A 20,808-nucleotide genomic window follows, 5' to 3' on the forward strand; every position below is an offset into this window, starting at 1 on the left:
GGGAGGTGTCCATGAATTCTGGGAGCCTTGGGAGATACATTTATCCTCGGATTGCCAAACCGCTCGATGTAGAAGGAACCCACCATCAATTACAATGGCACTACTAGCACACACCGTGCATCAAACTCTGGTGAAAAAGCGTTTTCGAATATCATATATCATTTTAACATGATCATACCAAAAATGAAAAATATCTTAATGGCGGTCATTTTTTACAACTTTGACTACGAATTCATAATAAAGCACCTTTCTGATCCTCAGATATCAGTTTTCATCATGATTAGAGCAAAAAACTGAGAGAAAAAAAATTGCACACTGGCATTGCGCAAACTGAAGGTATTAAAACGATATCCAGCATGCTGGAAATTAATTCTTCGTAAAACTCTAATTTGATTGGCTTATGATGTTATTGCTTATCATTAAGTAACACACGTGAGTGATAAAACAATGTATGAATATTATAGTAACAGAATATCACCGTTGTTTAATCCTAATTATGAAATAAGCAGGATCATAGAAGTCATAGAAGTTGCACTGCAGTCCCTATCGCCTCGTCACAGTTTATCCCGTATACTTAAACTTCAAGCTTAACAGCGATATCGAGTAACCGTCATGCCCAAGATTTAATAAAGTTCGGTAAAGTTCGGTAGCTTCGGTAAAGTTCGGTAGCTTCGGTAAGTTCGGTAAACTCCTACGAGTCAAATCCAACTTTATAACTGAAATACGATCTAGATTAATTCATAGGCTGATTTTAGCTTAGCGAACATCTAGTTGTTTAATCGGAAAAGTTTTGCGTGTTTTTGATTAAGAACGCAATTTGATCACTCAAAATTCAGGGTGAGAAAATTTAAATAAAAACAAATAACGTAGAGGCTTCAGTTCCCGACACAGCTCCAATAATCGGCATTTTCAATCATAATGTCATAGCAATAACGTTGACAGAAAGGTGTCGAATATTGGGTCTTAACATGTCGATTATTGGGGTATTTATGCTAAGTGATTCAATTATCAGAGTACGTGGCGGGTTTTGGAGATGAATACCATCTTTTCATTTCTAATGCTCTGAAAGTTCATTTGATAGAAATATTTAATTGTTGTTCTAAAAGGTGTGCAGAAAATTATACGTTTCTGCACTGCACAAGTACGAAGAAGTAAGTTGCCTAAATTGTTAATTGAAAATACCCTCAAGAAATAGTACAAAAATGTATACTTGGTCATGTTTAAAAAATAAACACGCATTTTACTTTCCTCTTATTCTAAATGAAAAGTAGGGTGTTTAGCTCGGGTAAAAGGCATCATTTCAGCCTCGGACTGTTGCCCTTGGTTAACAATCTACTATTTCGCGCTTACAATAAGCACTGACATAAAACGGCCATTTACCTTTTTTCAGAAAAAGCAGAGAATTTTATATGTTAATGGTGGTGGTTCCTATTATATCCCCAATTTGGGTATTTATCCTTTACTGTACAGGGATGTTGATCACAGTGGAATATCAAAAACAGGGGCATAGGTAGTTAGGAGAATTAAAATACTATTTTTACTTGATCAAGCCCCCAGTGCATACGAAGCCGTTAATGACAGTTATAATATTTAACTCTATTGACAGCTATTAAAGTTTAAATTTAAACGAACATTTTTATATAACGTAGTATTAGGGTTAAGTCCCTTTTGTGAAAAATATGTAAGAATTTATTTAACAGAACGGGACTTAGTCGTAAGGTACCTGACCCATGTAAGGCCCAGTACCTAAGTACCTAACAAAGCCCACTTTTTAAATAATATATAATAAAAAAATAAAAATAAAATCATTTTTTCTGCTAAACTCCAAGACAGTTTGTTGGCAGAGGGGACTCGCTTAAAACACAGATGGGTAGTCTTAGCTAATTAGTTTCCTAGTTAATTATTAAGTAGGCTAAGTCATTTTACATAGGTACATCATATTGCTTACTGGTATAGTTAACGCTATCTCTACTGAGCTCGTTCACTTACCTGTACTAACAATGGCATTCTGTTAAACAAAAGCCATTATTTCTTTTATGTGCGCACGTGGCCTTTGTGCCTGAGGCTCACACACAATTGGCCACGCGCTCGCTCAAAAGAAATAATGGCTTTTGTTTAACAGAATGCCATTGTTAGTACAGGTAAGTGAACGAGCTCAGTAGAGATAGCGTTAACTATAACTTCAATTTAATTATGTTTAATAGAAACATTTTCATTTTAAACTTAAACGTCCTAAGTGATTCACATTCCCTTACATTATTCGGTATTTCATTATACAATTTGGGGACAAAGTACTTTCTATTAGATTCTTTATTCCAAAAAGAAACGAGAAGAAATTACGGAACACTCATGTATTTCACTAGACTTATATTGACCGGGATATAGACCGTGATTACCTTTTGTATTATTTGTGAGCTCCCGATATTTCGACGCAGTTACATGCATCATGTTCACGGGTGACTGAAGATAGCGGGTGGGTGTCAAAGTTGTGTAGACAGCACTCTGTTTACCCTCAAGTGTGAATGCGACCGTTGGTAACGTTGAAAGTGAACGCAGCCGACGCGCAAGAATGAGGGTAGACAGAGCGCTGTCTACACAACTTTGACACCCACCCGCTATCTTCAGTCACCCGTGAACATGATGCATGTAACTGCGTCGAAATATCGGGAGCTCACAAATAATACAAAAGGTAATCACGGTCTATATCCCGGTCAATATAAGTCTAGTGAAACTAACCGTGAATCATTCAAAACTCTACTCATGTATTTACCACACTAAAGTTTACCGAGGTGTTTCCAACCCACTAATAACAAAAGTCATGTTACACGTAGAAACTTTATAGTATTCATAATTTCATCCAAACGCGTGCTCACATTTGCATATAAAGCTAATTCCGAGCCCGTTAAGATTAATTTTGAAAAGGTACCATTGCAGAAATGCTGATTGCGGCGAAAGCTCATTTGGAACCATTTTGAAGTGAGTTTGTTACTCATATGAAGTTGGATTAATATTGTCTTCGGTTACCGCCATAGTTACTCATGAAAACGGATTATATCGCGTATATTGAATCCCTTTACAGCGTTCGTGGTCAACGGGTGACTGAGGAAAAACTACCTAAAAATAATGAACCAAGCCCACCCTTACTGCTAGGCCACCAGCGATTGACTCATAACGGTCATAACTCATAATGGCAGTTATTTCAAAATTGTACAAAAATGATCACAATTTTTATAAAAAATACTATGACAAAGATATAACTTCAATAATTAAGTAGTGTTCAGCGACTTTAATGTTTTTGTTCAGTTTCATTTCAAAGACAACAAAGCGTCAGAAAGTTCAGTCTATCGAAAACTTCTATTGAGGTTTTTGTTCTCATTTTGTAGCTACAAGTTTTTAATATTTCTAGGATGTTTTTTCAACAAAGCATACTAGGTTTTACTTTTAAGTTCTTTTAATGTGACATAAAGCCTCGCACTTACCTATATAACAATTAAAACAGTCCATTTTTCTCTCTCGACATATTAACATTATTTAAAAAAACTGGCCAAGTGCGAGTCGGACTCGCGTTCCAAGGGTTCCGTACATTACACAATTTAAATAATGTATTTTTATGTGAAATGTGAGTGAAATGTCTTTAAAAAACCCGTAGGGGTCGGATTAAAAACTAAATAATTAAGTCCGACTCACGCTTGACTGGTTTTCCTGTTATAGGTAATGACCAAGACCTCTAAGCTTAATTGGGACTGGGCTGGACAGACATGTCGCATGCACCCGGTTACTGAATAAGACCCACGGAGCACCATAGACGATGCAGGCCGGGGTTCAGGCAGACCGAAAAGGAGATGGCGGGACGACTTGGACGCATTCTACCCCAAAATTTTGATACCTGGTTGTCAGGAAGTTGAAATAAAAAGGTAAAAACCCCCTGTTCTTTGTTAGTTTCTTTCTAGGTCTTTTCCATACCTACTTATTTTTAAATTTTATAAGTACCTATAAAAAAGAAACACATTTTCTACATGTTTTATAAAAAAAACACGTATGTACCTTACATTTAATTTAATTTTTATTCTATTGTTTTAATAATTTAAATTAAATCTTTTACGTTCCTTTAATAGTAGGAAATTTCGTAAGTTTTTTTGTTTAGGTAGAATAGATAAAAAATCAAACTGAGTTAATTAAAACTGGACTAATTTAAAAAAAAGTAATATTCTATTATGGCTTATTTGTTTTTGTCGGTTATAACTATAAAGTTTTCTATGTTTTAAAATTATATGAAATTGTAGTTAATCCTTTTAATTAGTAATTGAATTTAAACAAAATACAGAACAAACTTACCCATTAATCAGAATAACTTCCAAATCAGTTCATAATTAATTCATTTTAAATACTAAACACTATCAAAGTTTCAAAAACATATACATTTGCAAGAAGATCGTACCCGCACTAACGAAAAAAACACCTTTAACGAAAGAACAAAAGCACTTTTCGAAAATTTAAATTTAGAATACGAAAGTAGGTTAGAGAGCGGCGTAGCGGGCGGGCGGAAAGACTCACGCTTGGCAACTGGCTACGCTCGCTACGGCGCTACGCCGCTACAGCGCAACAGGCTACGATGCTCGCTTCACTCGACTAAAATGGACGATCGGATTTTGTTTTTAGATTTTTAAGCTTTTCGATACTTCGGTAAACGTTAACAATGGGTTAAGTACCTACTTTTTTACGATAATGAAGAAGCGAACTAATTAGTCTCATTACTATTTTAAATATCTAGGAGACCGTGCTTTGCTCGGAAAACATATACAAAACTCAACAATGCGCGTTTTCCCAGAGACAAGACCTAGCTTGATTTTTCGCCCCCGAAAACCCCCATATAGCAGATATCATCGAAATCGTTAGAGCCGTTTCCGAGATCCCCGAAATATATATAGATAGATATATACAAGAATTGCTCGTTTAAAAGTATTTACTATTTTAATTAGTAAACTTAAATTAAATTACTAATAAAGGGAAAGAAAATTCGCAACACGTAATATTCGTATACAAAATCCGCAACAGGTTTTATCAAATATAATTCTAACTTTGCTGTCAGCTTTACAAATTTAAGTGAAACTTTTGACTTACCTTACAATGACCTCTCTACATTTGGAAGAGATATGAATACTTTCATATTTGAGTAGATGACCTCTCTACATTTAGCAGATATATGTAGTTTTTGTACTTTTCTCTTCCCGAAAGTTAAGAAGATCGATGATACAAATGCCCACAATTTTGTTGTACCCGAATTCGTATTATCAAAGAGGATATAATAAGATAGAGCGGTACTGTCATAGTAAATTTTGTAACCACAGTAAATTCACTGCCATCTGTCGACACACTTTAAAACTAAAAATTAAGATTTATAAAAATACTATAAAATGTATTTAAATATGGATAAATGATTTTTTTATTTGGATTAAATATTTTTATGAATTTGGCCCATGTTCTTACACTGATATGCGTTAAAATTGTTAAATAACAAACGAAACCGTCAATGCTGTCTATACGACAGTAGGCCAAAGCTAGTGGCGCCCTCTGATCGAGAATCAATTTTTTTTTTTTCGAGGCACGTTTTTTCCTTAGACTGTATCCATCTATTACGGAGTTATGTCTATCTTTGGTATTATTCATAAAAGAGTTAGGATATAACGCTATAACAACAAATACCTACTAAAAACAGAATAAAATAAATATTAAATAGGGCTACCATACAACAACCGTGATTTTTCGCGTAATGGTACGGAACCCTTTGTGCGCGAGTCCGACTAGCACTTGGCTTGTTTTTTTCCGTGATACCTACAGTAGGTATTGTTTCTTTACACACAGTCGCGCTACTGTTTTAAGTTTCGTATATAATTATAAACGTAGTGGTTACAGAGCTTCGCGGTTCAAATCCTCGTTGAGAACAATTGGTTGGCAACAACTAATAGCTTTGTGTTATTATAGTTTCGGTGGTAGACTAAAAATTATTGAACTTTAAGTTAATTCAACAGAATCTACTTATTGTCCCTTTAAACTTACAAGAAACTAATTTGCCTGGGAGCTTTCGAAAACATTTTGTCAAAGAATTTCCGATCCATTTCGGTATCGATCAATGCATCAATATGAAAGTCGCTAGAGACCTCATACTATTGTCACTGTGACAAAGTACAATATGGGTATCTTCTTCCTCGCGTTATCCTGGCATTTATGCCATGGCAGCCAGGGGTCCGCTTTGACAACTAATCCCAAGAATTGACGTAGGCACTAGTTTTTACGAAAGCGACTGCCATCTGACATTCCAACCCAGAGGGGAAACTAGGCCTTATTGGGATTAATCCGATTTCCTCACGATGTTTTCCTTCACCGAAAAGCAACTGGTAAATATCAAATGATATTTCGTACATAAGTTCCGAAAAACTTATTGGTACGAGCCGTGGTTTAAACCCACGACCTCCGGATTGAAATCTGCACGCTCTTACCGTTAGGCCACCAGCGCAAAACCGGACAAGTGCGAGTCGGACTCGCCCACCGACGGTTCCGTACTTTTTAGTATTTGTTGTTATAGCGGCAACAAATATACATCATCTGTGAAAATTTCAACTGTCTAGCTATCACGGTTCATGAGATACAGCCTGGTGGCTGACAGACGGACAGAGAGACACAGACAGAAAGACGGACAGACAGACAGACGGACAGTGGAGTCTTAGTAATAGGGCCCCGTTTTTACCCTTTGGGTACGGAACCCTAAAAAGTACAAAATGGGTATAATACAAATAAATTGGAGCAAGTAGAATTTTACATCTTCTACTTTCTACTTTCTTTATAGATACATAAACAATTTGTAACAGAGAAAACTAGTACCAGGCATAGATATATGGTACATTAATGTTCATGCGAAGTTTCATGTAATTTAAACATGTTGTTTTAAAATGAGAGTGTAACTTCAATTGTATGGGAGCGGCTTTTTGGCGGCGAGTTCGTGTGACTCAAAATGCTACGTTGAAATTTAGATTCCGCCAATACCTCAGCTGGGCGATACGTAATCCCGTATCTTAGTGGTGTAACTCAACTTAATATTTCAGATAGAGCCCGACCTCAATCTAGGCGGGATACGGACGGAGTGCAAGCTAAAGCGGAAGCGAGAGCGGAAGCGTGAGCGAGCGCGGACGCTAGGAACACACACAGTGAAAGAGCCATATGGCTGAAATCAGGGACCCGGACAATTCTCTCCTCAATATAAGCCTTTCAATGATGGCTAACCCAGAAAAAGACTTACCAGTTCGAACTGCCAGCCGATTCATTTGACTATCCCTGACCGAAAAACTTACCAAACAAAGCTAGCACTTAAATGGGCCTACTGACTATCAGTCCGCCGGACGATATCGCCCTGTCAGTTAGAACAAAAATTTGACAGTTCCGAACGACTGACAGGCCGATATCGTCCGGTGTACTAAGTTAGTGGGCCCCTTTTTAAGGGCTACCCTGTCAATTGAGCGCTTTTTATAAAACTTTCCCTTATTATTTTAGCCAACTTTTGTATGTGGCCGGTCCCTGGGTGAAACAGGATCAAAAGGAAAGAAGAAACCGGAAAGCAGCAATCGAAAGGTGGAGAAAGTATGTACCTATTTCAAGACAATTCATCATTCCTACTCCATGAGGATTCTGATGTTAGTAATAAATATCCCTGCCTTCGTAGGTACCTAATTCTGGGCTCTCAGACTTGTTTCATTGTTTAATATCATGTCATGCTCTCTTAAAAGTCTTTGGTTACGGTGGCGTCGTTGATCGGGTCGCCACTTTCCCGAATGAAGGTTGAGGGAGACGATGGCTGAGATACGCGTCGTACTCGTGAACGGGTGCTGTTTGTGGAGACCGGTCTGTTTAAGTTTACACGGCCTTCATGTTACGTCCTATGTAACTTTACTTTTGAGTGGCATTAACGTGAGACACTTCATTCGGTTTTTGTCTGTCTGATTTAATTTCTTGTCTTATAATTACTTATATAGCAATTCAAGTCTTGGAGACCTTTTACACCTCTAAGGATAATTTGATGTTTTTATTTATTTATTTATTTATTATACATGTTTTATCTCTGACACCTAGAGACTTACATCTCTAAACAATTTTAGTAATTGCCTGTTGTTTGTATATTTTTTATTAGTTTTCTTTTTTTGTGTAATTCGACATTTAGACTGGATACATCTCTGACAAAGTATCTAATATTTTGTTGATTCCATATTTGTAATTGTTTTTTGTAAATTTTGGTTTTGTATTGCTTGTAAAAATTGACATGTAAAAGTGCCCCTGTGGCCTATTTGCTGAATAAATGTTTGATGTTTAATAAGTATGTTTGCTTTTTTTTCCTGAACTATGGATGTCTTATATTTTTTTTTCAGTATATTTGGGACAAAAAACAGTAACACACAGGGTTTATGCACAGAAATAGAGTACAAAGAACAATATAGTGTGAGACCAACAACATCGTCCACAGATTACTAGATCTTTCAGTAGGTAGAAAGAAAAAAAAAATAACAGAGCTACGATTACGAAATAAGTTTGCGGATACAGGAACAAATTCATATTTATGGCAGCAGAAGTAGTTTTATACATAATGGTACAATTTAATGAGCGAGTAAAAACAGTAAAAACAGCATGGCTCACCGGAGCGACTTTTAAGACAAGACAATTAGGGCTTAAAATTTTAATAGAAAATTTAGTATTCATAATCAAACAAAAAGGTAATTAATTCGCCACATGCTTCGACATTTCACATAAATAATACTCTTTTTTTATAAATTAATCCTCTTTATTTACATACAAGATATATACAGTGGTACTACGTAAACGAAATTAATAACTAGCTTAAATCTAAAATAGGCCCTTGAGGCATTGTCCCTTTATTCCGCTTAAACGTCATTATATGACCTTAGGTATTCCACACAAACACTAACACAAACCAAAGGTTATCATTTTATCTACTTTCATTTACAGCTTAGGTTGTTTGGAACTACTTTCAAATATTTCAATTAATATATTTTACTTACAGGTGTAAAACGCTGCCATCTTCGCTCCGGCCCATCCCGTGCGCGCACCCGCCCCGTTGCAATATGGATGACACTGGGACCGAGTTGAAATGAGACATGAATATATACGCAGTAAAATGTCAAGTTAAACTTATTATTGTTTGGGATAGTTGACGCGGACATGGTAAGCCCAAGCCATAGAATAAGTAATAGTACGTAAGTTTGGTGAACCTAGTATAAGTTTAAAATATACCACTTTTATGAAGAAAAAAAAATCAGAACGGCCACGCACCGCCCCGCCCTAATTCGAATTACCTCGCCCCGCGACAGCAGATTGACGGCCGTTTGCCGGCCGCTCAGTACTGTTTTTAAGCAACTTACACAATGACGCATGCCGCGTGTACAGACGTGCCGTTCACACATAGAAATGCAAGTGATTTTTGATTGTAGCATAGAGTAACTTATACTAGAGCGGTACTGTCATAGTAAATTTTGTAACCCCAGTAAATTCACTGCCATCTGTCGACACACTTTAAAACTAAAATTGAAGATTTGTAAAATACGATAAAATGTATTTAAATATAGATAAATGATTTTTTTTATTTGCATTAATTATTTTGATGATTTTGACCTATGTTCTTTCACTGATATGCGTTAAAATTGTTAAATAACAAACGAAACCGTCAACGCCATCTATACGACTGTAGGCCAAAACTAGTAGCGCCCTCTGAACGAGAATCAAATTTTCTTGATTTTCGAGGCACGTTTTTTCCTTAGACTGTATCCATCTATTACGGAGTTATATCTATCTTTGATTGTAGCATGTCCGCCCTGTGCCCAAGCGATGTATTATTACGTTCGTAGTCTGCGACCCGCGTAGGACTCGGTACTCTAAAACTACCCATGTTACAAAATACTTTTGTATTATATCAATTAAATTTTATATTAAGCTAAAACTTCTGCAAACGATACTACAATGCTAAAAAATTAATGAAAAGTGGGCCGGTATCCCAAAGTCGCGAGTTCAGGTCTCACCCGTGGCAATGAGTTTTTCCACTGTCTTTTTCTTTTGTTTCTAAGCATCTCAATATCGTCGTTCAGGGCCGTGTTGCATATTGTTGTGCGCGAGATGCACAGCAAGTCGTGTCAATGTCGTCTCATAATAATACCTTTCAAATAATAATAATTTTCAAATAATGAATACTGTAATAGATTTAAGTATCTAGTATTAAGACATAATGACATGTAAAAATATTTTTTATCTATAAATGATCGTATCGTATCGTACCAAACTTTTACAATTGGAAAATCGGAATCTGCCTATGTCAATGGGGATTGGACTATTTAGATAATTATGGCAGACCTTGCCTGGCGTTTAATCCAGGTATTAGAGGAATAAACTTTGCCTGAGAGTGTAATTTGAATCCTGACCTTCAGCTGTCTGGAGTACTTGAATTCCTTCATTAACAAACCCTAAACAAAGGGTGGCTTAGGAACTTAGGAAGGATTCCGAGTTGAATACGGAACCTTAATCTGGTCATGTAATTTACAATTTCAAGCCACAATCTTTGAGAGATCTATTCTTCTCTGATCCGTTCTTTTACGGATATCCTCATATGTAACATTGTCCCATAATATTTAATATGTATTTATATTTAATATGTATGTTTTGAATGATTCACGGTTAGTTTCACTAGACTCATATTGACCGGGATATAGACCGTGATTACCTTTTGTATTATTTACCTTTTGTTTTATAGACCGTGATTACCTTTTGTATTATTTATGAGCTCATAAATAATACAAAAGGTAATCACGGTCTATATCCCGGTCAATATAAGTCTCTAGTTATACTAACTATACTATATAATATGTATGTACAAAAAAAAGCCCAAAATCAGTTTTGAACAGACAAAAGTGATGTACGATATGTGCATCAGATCTATCTGCCAAATGTATCTCGCGGACAAATCTGTCATAACTCAAACTCGGAGTAGACTTTCTTGTTATCTCTCAGCTTATTCCCAAATCTTAGCGAACTCTGTGAACTCAATATTAATTATGCTTCCAGGTGAGATCAATTTCCAATTTTGTGGCGAGTTCACATCAAAGATGGCTGAAGTCCTTGTGAAATCAGGTGTTCTGATTACCTTCTGGCAGCGGTTAAATGTATGCCTCAAGCCGAAAGGGCGAAAATGGTAAGTTAGGTCGGCCGTACAAGTAAATTTGTTAGGCTTATGGCTATACCTATAACAAATTATAGCAGCAATAAGAGGCATTAAGTCCGCCGTTGTACTTTTTTATGAGCAGTAAAGGTGTAGAATGAGCTTTCTGTTGAGGTTTTACCAGGAGTCTACAGTAAGGGGGTTCTTCAAAAAAGGAGTGTACAGGTTTTTAAAGAGTCGGCAAGGCGCATGTCTCTCTGGAGTTGCAGGCGTCCATAGGCTACGATGACTGCTTAACGTCAGGCAGGCCGTATGCTTGTTTGCCACCAACGTGGTATAAAGAAAGGTGCGTTGGGATAACTTCGAATGCGGGATAATTTTGAAAATTGCAAATATCAGAAACTAGAAGCACTTTCTTCTGTAGCAACAATATACCTTGATAAGCATAGCCGTAGCGCAAATGTTGCTGAAGTATAAGTACCGTAAGTGCGCCTGATTTAGTAGATATGAGCGATTTTAAAAATTATCTTAAATAAATTTAGAGACGAATACATAAGAGGTGAAAACGAAAGCCCAAAATAGGCTTGAATAGAAAATGCTGCAACGACAGAGGGCCAGGCCTTCTTAACCTTTTGGATGCCAATGACCGATATCCTACGCACGGTAGGTCCAACGCCAAAGACCGATTAATCCGTCATAGATGCATATGGATAAAGTTCAATTTCAGTTTTGACACTTCGGTAACGTGGCGTCTGGATGACAGCTTTTGTGTTTGACACGGCGTTGAAACGATCAATGTTGATGATCAGACGAAGACAATACGCTTAATTAATACTCTTTCTATGCAGCGGTATCAAATTTGCTCTATTATCTGGTTATGGTTAGAATTAGGAACAGTGTGATAAGGGAAAAGTGTGGACTGAGCGAAGATGTAGTGACAAAAATTGAGAAAGGTATGTTGAGATGGTTTGGACACGTGGTAAGAATGAGTGAAAGGAGGCTAACAAAGAGAGTGTATAAGGGAGAGGTAGAAACGGGAGTTGGAAGGGGCAGACCTCGGCGGACTTTCTCTGATCAGATCGGGGAAATCCTGAAGAAAGGCCAGGTCAAGAGCACCCTAAACCGGCGAGCGTGTATGAGGAATGTTATGAAAGTGAAGGAAGCGAAAGAGGTATGTCAGGATCGTAGCAAGTGGAAATCCGTGGTCTCTGCCTACCCCTCCGGGAAATAGGCGTGATTATATGTATGTATGTATATGTATGTATCTGCTTATTAATTACCTCGCTTACAGTGTCATCGTCGAAAGCTGATAAATAATATATGAATGAATGATGATAGCTTATACATCACCACATACATGACCACTTTCATACACATGGTCTGCACTGCACTATCGAAGACAGCGAAGGTTTAACATATCTACATAGGACGGGTAAGTTTTAATTTCAGTATCCATAATACATAGTCTTTATTTACATACAAGATATATACAGTGGTACTACATAAACGAAATTAATAACTAGCTTAAATCTAAAATAGGCCCTTGAGGCATTGTACCAAGGATGCTGGCGGCATTTCCTCGCTGTATCGCCATGCTGATACGTTGTGCGAGGAAGCCGCCAGCTCACGAGTTACGTCAACCAGACGCTTCGCGATTTCTGCAAACAACTTGTGCACGCTGGGACCCCATGGACCTAGAGCTAGTTAGTTATTTGATGCTTGTCGCATATTATATTTTCATTGAATGAAAAAGCGTTGTCCTTATTTATTTTATAAGGTAAGACGCGGTGAAAACAGACCGAAGTAAAAACCAGAAACATTAATAACATACTCATGTGCGCCCGGCCTTAATGACGTTACGTATCGGATTGCCGAAATTAATGTTATGTGTGTGAATGCAATCAATCAGTCGTTACTGTCAGATTAAGTCAGGTCTGCAGACTACACGGGCACCGCATTAAGGCATAGACTATATATTACTTCGTAAAGACCGGCCTTACGAGCACTACGAATGGGGCCGATACATTGGAGTCAAAATCTCATTTAGCTACACCAGCGCGCTCAGTCGTGTGGCGAATTTACGAAGTAATATATTATGTCTATGCATTAAGGCTTGGCCAAACACACGGCGTGACGCAGCGCGGCGTGATGCCGACGCGATGCCTGTTCAAACAGGGCGCGCGCGGATCGCGCCGGCCTCGCGCTCTCAACACGTCACGAACGCGATGCGGGCGTGACTCGCGCCTGATACAGGATGCGCGCGTGGAGGGAATCTCATTCCTTCCGAAGCAAAAGACCAGTGTTTGTTTATTGCTACGCTCGCACTACTCACCGCGCGCTGCCCGTCCGACTGATGTGACCCAACGCGGCGCCGCGTGTCGCCGCGCAGCGCTGCGCCCACGCCGCGTGGACGCAAGTTGCCGCGCGACGCCTTATCGCCAATGATTTAGTTATCCTAGACGCGTTTCGATATATTCGCTTGGCCTTGGCTTAGCTATCTATCAATAAAATCGATAAAATTTTATTCACGTATCATTAATTGATTAAACTAAGCTAGTTTTAATTTAGAAGTGCCAGTGTAAATACATAGCGGTGAGGATTTTTGTTTTTATTTCTTGATTAGTCAAGTACTACACCCTAGAACCTAAATAGTCGCGTACTGTGCGGTTTAAAAGGAATTTCCTTCCGCGGACGCTTCGGCTGTGGAATGAGCTTCCTGCCGAGGTTTTTAAAGGGTCGGCAACGCGCATGTAATATATCTGGTGATGCAGGCGTCCATAGGCTACGATGACTGCTTACCATCAGGCGGGCCGTATGCTTGATTGCTACCGACGTGGTATAAAAAAAATACTGTATGTAACCCCTAGTGTACATTTAATTCGATAGCGTGACGTGCGTCCACGTTTGCGTTATGTCTATTTTTGTATGGGATTTTGAACAGCGCGCCAAGCGGGACGTTTTGGAAACTCAAAATCCCATACAAAATTGACACAAACACGTCACGCTATCGAATTAAATTTACACTCATTTTTAGGGTTCCGTAGAAAAGGGTAAAAACGGGACCCTATTACTAAGACTCCGCTGTCCGTCTGTCCGTCTGTCTGTCACCAGGCTGTATCTCATGAACCGTGATAGCTAGACAGTTGAAATTTTCACAGATGATGTATTTCTGTTGCCGCTATAACAATAAATACTAAAAAGCAGAACCCTCGGCGCGCGAGTCCGACTCGCACTTGGCCCGGTTGTTAGGATATTATATAATATAATATGTATTATTATCTAAAGAAAAAAGTGTGTGCGTGTAATCTTTACGCGCGATTGAAATAAAACTTCTTTGACGATGTCGTTTATCGCTATGTTGGCACTTTGAAGTATGTCCTATTGTGCGTGTCCCTACTGAGCGTTACTTCCGTCAGAAAAAAAATCTGAGTTACCCTCTAGTCGCGCGTAAAGAAGTTTTTAATCGCAACTGTATTAAAAAACGTCGTTCGATACACGTGCGGATATGTCATTCTTCACTCGTCCCGAGATATCTCGGTACTCGTGAAGTAATGACATACTTTCCGCACTAGCATCGAAATGCACCATTAACTTCAAAAATATTATATTCCGTAGTAGTCCCGGACCGATACGACCTTTAATTCCATAGGAAAAACGTACTCTTAAAAGCCGGTAACGCACTTGTAACCCCTTTGAAGTTGCAGATGTCCATGGGTGTATGTAATGGCTTACCATCAGGCGGTTCGTCTCCTTGATTGCCTCCTATATAAAAAAGGGCAGTACAACTCTTTGTTGTAGAAAACACTGGCAATACCTAAAATGTACTGCAGGCCTGCAAGTACATACAGAGACAAACTTATCCCGTTTATAGATCATGTTGATTTTACAAAGGTTTTTGAGCGCAAGTTTTGCGGTTTAATTTATTACTAGCTTTTGCCCGCGACTTCATCTGCGTGGACTTAGTAACAGCAGCTAAAGTAAGTATAGCGCCTGGAAAAATTCCCATAGCAATCATTCAATTTGAGCATATTATGCACACAAATTAGCAGGCACTTCATTAATTATCTCAATTCCACCCCGCTTTTTACTGTCTTCAGGGATGATTTTCGGGATAAAAACTATCCTATGTCCTTCTCAGGGACTCAACCTATCTCTATGTCAAATTTCATCTAAATCGATTCAGCGGTTTAAGCGTGAAGAGAAAACACACAGACAGACAGACAGACACACTTTCGCATTTATAATATTGGTATGGATTTGAGAACAATTAAGAATAAAATAAATTCAATACAACAAAATCACGAGTTTATGCAAAGTAACATGTTAATTTTTCATAACAAACTAAAATCAAATAATATATTTAAATTTCATTTAATTTTAGATGAATATTCGTAGGTACTTAAAATTGAATATGAACAAAACAAAATAAAACTCCCTAGAGGTCAATCCGAACGTACATCAATAAGACGCAGGGGCAAATGAAAACAAAATGACATTATTTAGATATCAAACTGTTTGGATATACCTCACGGTGTCTTATATTGGTATCTTATACCGGTCCAGCTACAGTCGCGTCACTATGTGCACTTCAGTTCATTTGTGGTGCGCGTGCCGCGGCCGCTGCAGGGCACCATCGCTAGCGCGGACTTCTGGCCGAAGGGTATGGTGTTTCGGTGGTTCCGGGGCAATTTGCCTAATTCTACACCAAGTCAGACGACGCAACGGAGCCACGCTGTTATGTCGTCGCCAAAATCTTGAATACCTACTTAAATTGTATTGTATAATTGTATCTTTGTATTTTTATTTGTTTTGTAGTTCGCAGTGCCTTAGTAGTAATACTGTAATGCTGTGTAACTAATTTGAATAATATAATAAAATAAAAATAAATAAAAAATAAATATTTCGAGTTAACACACCCACTAAGTCCCAGAACATCCATAAAATAATGCTCTTTATAAAAATATCGAGTTTAAAAATCTGACGTGGCCCCGCTTTATGAGGAGATCCGACATAATGCTTTTACGACGCCGTTAACTTATAAACCAGCTATAAAATGATGCCGTAAAATTTCAGTTTTGTGTGATTAAAGTATTTAATCTTACAAACTTCAGCTTTACAGTCTGCCAGATCACGTTACTTTAATTTTGTAACGAAATATGCTATTTCAGACCCAAGTTGCTACGGAGGCGAATTTGAACGCACAATCAGCGTTAAAAGGAGGGGCTACGTGTCAAATTGTTATTTGCATACATCATTTTTCACCTCAGTAGTGAGAACATATTAAAGTTTAAAAGGTGTTTTGAATTACACAGGATAAAAAAATAATAACTGACCTTCACTAAATTAAAGAGCTACTTTGTTTCACTCCCTGGAGTGAGGAAAGTCGCACTTTCCTCACTCCAGGGAGTGACGAAAGTAGGCTTGTTCGAGCTGCTGAGGTGAAAAATCGAACGTTATTAGAATGCCTCTATATGTAGAGCAATAAAATTAGACTGTGAAATAATAATGTCTTCGATTACCGCGATAGTTACTCATGAAATTAAACTATGAAATCGGATTATATCGCGTATATTGAATTTATAATACGTCCCGTTTCGAACCCTTTACAGCGTTCGTGGTCAACTGGTGACAGGAAAAACTACAGTGTGCAAAAGTACCCTCATCGAAAAATAAATAACCATAATAAATTATAAACTTTATACATGCAAAATCGGTTTAAAAAGGCTGGTTACATTACAACTATTTTCTAGACTGAAAGGTTTGAAAGCGAACTGAGATATAATATTATTATCTCTTTGAAAGTGTTCCAGGGAGGCAGATACTTTTGGCGCATTGTTTCATCCGCTACTAATGTTGACTACCTAAATTTTGATATCATCACACAATATACACAATCAATGTACTAGTACAGTGTAGGTAGGTTCAGTGGCGTAGCGAACACCACATCTGCGAGGCCTTTTTCAATGTGTTTTCCCAAGTTGCCTAAAAACCGTCCAAGTGCGATTCGGACTCGCCCACCGAGGGTACCGTACTTTTTAGTATTTTTTGTTATAGCTGCAATAGAAATACATCATTCTGTGAAAATTTCAACTGTCTAGCTATCACGGTTCATGAGATACAGCCTGGTGACAGACATACAGTCGGACAAACGGACCGACGGACAGACGGACAGCGGAGTGTTAGTAATAGGGTCCCGTTTTTACCCTTTGGGTACGGAACCCTAATAAAAAGGTTGGCTTTGCGAGGCCCCTCCAAGTGCGAGGCCGTGGGCGAAGGCCCCATTCGCCCACGCCTAGCTACGCCACTGGATAGGTTTGATATCAAAATGTAAGTGCGGAAATGTAGTAACATTTTAAAATCTGATCTTATACATGTGTAAATAACTCAAGCTAAGAACATATCAAATTGATATTCTAGTATTGTTGAAGTAGGTACGAATATTTGTATAAAATATTGTGTAAGTTGATACTACTTAGATGCCAATTCACTTACATTTTGAGATCAAAGTGATGTGATTTTGTTTTCATTCTCGCGCGCGTCTCGCTCGTGTCAATATATGTACGAACAAGTACGAGCGAAATGCACGAGCGAATGATAACCAAATGACATCACTAAGATATCAAAATGTACTTTCAATTTCCTTCTGATATTGTTTCGAGTGGATTGTACTCCCGTATCAGTTACTTATCTAATATATCAATAATCCCAGTTATCTCAGTAGGACGTGAAATATTTCTTCGAGTAAAAATTTGATTAGGTATTTATGGAAGAAATTAGATATTAGATTTAAATAAATGAATTTTTATGTTGTATCTTTTTGGTTTTATAGATTTATAAGTAATAACGGATATTTAATGGGATTATGCTTACTATGTAAAGATTATTTATTTTTAGTATTTTTTTAATTTGTATCCAAACTGACATGTAAATTAACTTTACGAATAAAATGATTATGATTATTTGTATTCTAACTGGTTTTAATCTAATTTAAAATTTTATAAAAAAACAAGTAAATCGGGTGGAAGTCCGTTTCTGTGAGGGTTGCAGTTCTAACCTAACCTAATCCATTATTCTGGTTCTAACCTAACCTACCCCACTTTACTGGTAGCAAGTGTAGCAACTCGGTCCTGTGAGTGTCGCAGTTCTAACCTAATCTAACCTACTTTTATTTTCTTTTGAAAAGTTGTACCTAAGTTTACTCAAGTATCGAAAACAATCGATTGTATTTATTTATTATTATTTGAGTAGAGTCCGTGAACCTACCCTTATTATAATAAACTTTGTCAAATTCTGGGATTAGTGGTACTTTCAAGTTGATTTTTGACTTATTGATTGCAATTTTGGTATCGTGTTGTCTTTGTGCATATAGTGACTATTTTGGCCCCACCACGCATGACAACAGAAGTAGGCAGTAAATTTAAAGTACGGGATCTTACGGTATAGATGTCGCTAGGCTCCCTATGGCTCATATATGGTGGAAATATTATCTCATGTTAACTTTATCTTCGGTTTATCGTGGAACAGGATACTTCAACTTAGTTGAGCGACGGGCAGATGTGGTATCAGATATTGGGTTCGCCCTATATCTAGCGATGAAATTCTGATTCTGATTCTGAGATAAAAATATAGAGATGCTTACTGTATGGCAGCTAAACTGTGAAATGGAATGTCGCCCGAGGTATTTCCGGACCGATACAACCTTCATACCTTAAAAAAACCGGCCAAGTACGAGTCGGACTCCCGCACGAAGTTTTTTTGCCGTTTGTTGTATGGGAGCACCACTTAAATATTTATTTTATTCTGTTATTATTAGTATTTGTTGTTATAGCGGGAACAGAAATACATCATCTGTGAAAATTTCAACTGTCTAGCTATTACGGTTCATGAGATACAGCCTGGTGACAGCCAGACGGACTGACAGACAGACAGACAGACACACAGACAGACAGATAGACAGACAGACAGACAGACACACAGACAGACAGACGAATGGACAGTGGAGTCTTAGTAATAGGGTCCCGTTTTTATCCTTTGGGTACGGAACCCTAAAAAGAGCGTACTCCCATCTTGAATGATGGCAACGCACTTGCAACCCCTCTGTTGTTGCGGGGGTCCACGGGCAACGGTAACTGCTTAACATCAGGCGATTCGTCTGCTCGTTTGCCTCCCAAACATAAAAAAGTGGACGTGATGAAAAAAACCAGTAATTGTTACGAGTACGTTTGTTAAGATTGTCCTCTACAAATATTTATTTGGATGAAATATTGTATTGTATCTGTTATTTTTATGTCAAATAAATATACAGTTCTTATGAATTGAGATAGGTACTTTACGATGAGTCTTATCAGCCTCAATTAATACTGACTGTTCATGACACAATTATCACACATATTCCTAATGTTTCATACATTTTCAATTATAATATTTAAAAACTATCGCGTTTTGAACACATGTCCGCGAATATCGCGAATTTATTTTGTTACCTTTATTTTCACACAAATCTGTTTTGAAATTTTGCTTGGACCTCAGTTAGCCGCGACCACGACCAGTGAAACCTGTGTCGAAAGGCGCCAACAAACTGGTTACTCCAGTTTGGCGCATTTATAGTATATATGTAACTGTGTAATTGTTTTATATTAATAAATGAATTTAAAAAAAACGTCGGTAAATAAAGGTAGCAAAATAAATTCGCGATAGACCCGATTGTAAATGTGATTTAATATTTTCAGATATGTATTTACTCCTCGGCCTAACTCTATTGGGGGGCGCCCTCGCTGTCCCTCTCTCCACCAACACCGTGCTTCGGAACGACGACCTAGCCGCTCAATACGTATTACCAGGAGAGTCCTATCCCACGTTCTATGATGTCAGACTCTTTCTTAACCCGGACAACCCTGATTATTTCTACGGCAACGTTTCTATGAGGATCCTTGCTAACTATGAGACAAATGTTATAGTTATTCAAGCTATGGAGACAGATATTGATAGTATTAGAGTGTATAGAGATGGAGATGAAGATGAAAACTTGTTTGATAGCTTTGATTTAGCTACAGATGACACTCATCTGCTTACGATCAACTTGACAAGAGAGATCAGTCCTAACCAGCCGTATAACATACATATTGATTACGTGGCGAACTTCGCTGAGAACATGTTTGGAGTTTATTTGTCTACGTATCAGGCTGAGGATGGTACTCCTGCGTAAGTATTTTTCTTCAGAGTAGATTTCATCATCATCATCATCATGTCAGCCGATAGACGTCCACTGCTGGACATAGGCCTCCCCCAAGGCTCGCCACTCCGACCGATCCTGTGCCGCTCGGATCCACCGAATTCCTGCGACCTTCACCAGGTCGTCGCTCCATCTCGTTGGAGGTCTACCGGCAGTTCGTCTTCCGGTGCGCGGACGCCACTCCAGAACAAAAATGCAGAGTAGATTTGCAATCCTTAAATTCCCACGTACTTGTAGAAGTACAAATTCAATTCGAGTTTTGAATTCTTATACAAATAAACGAAAGTTCCAAATTCAAAAGCGCAGAAATTGCAAGAAAACTCAATAATGGGCTTGAAAGTTGACTACTACATTTACATAGAGTTTACTG

At 38.0% G+C, this 20,808-nt stretch overlaps 3 protein-coding genes across 3 annotated transcripts in view; 1 reads left to right on the plus strand and 2 right to left on the minus strand.

The window, feature by feature from the left end:
* Nucleotides 1-4,389, minus strand: part of LOC134743732 (muscarinic acetylcholine receptor gar-2) — a 30,284-nt gene extending 25,895 nt beyond the window's left edge. Inside the window, exon 1 of the mRNA XM_063677353.1 lies at nucleotides 4,336-4,389. The gene's annotated coding sequence lies outside the window, so the exon portion shown is untranslated. The remainder of the gene's footprint in view (nucleotides 1-4,335) is intronic.
* Nucleotides 1-20,808, minus strand: part of LOC134743410 (membrane alanyl aminopeptidase-like) — a 363,156-nt gene that overhangs the window by 271,193 nt on the left and 71,155 nt on the right. The gene's annotated exons all lie outside the window — the stretch shown is intronic.
* Nucleotides 13,738-20,808, plus strand: part of LOC134743797 (aminopeptidase N-like) — a 33,966-nt gene continuing 26,895 nt past the window's right edge. The window contains exons 1-2 of the mRNA XM_063677458.1: nucleotides 13,738-13,798; nucleotides 19,936-20,407. Of these exons, the coding sequence (XP_063533528.1) occupies nucleotides 19,938-20,407 (470 nt within the window). The 5' untranslated portion in view covers nucleotides 13,738-13,798; nucleotides 19,936-19,937. The remainder of the gene's footprint in view (nucleotides 13,799-19,935; nucleotides 20,408-20,808) is intronic.

This window comes from Cydia strobilella, chromosome 8, assembly GCF_947568885.1.
Source record: "Cydia strobilella chromosome 8, ilCydStro3.1, whole genome shotgun sequence".
In the NCBI taxonomy this organism is placed as follows: domain Eukaryota; kingdom Metazoa; phylum Arthropoda; class Insecta; order Lepidoptera; family Tortricidae; genus Cydia; species Cydia strobilella.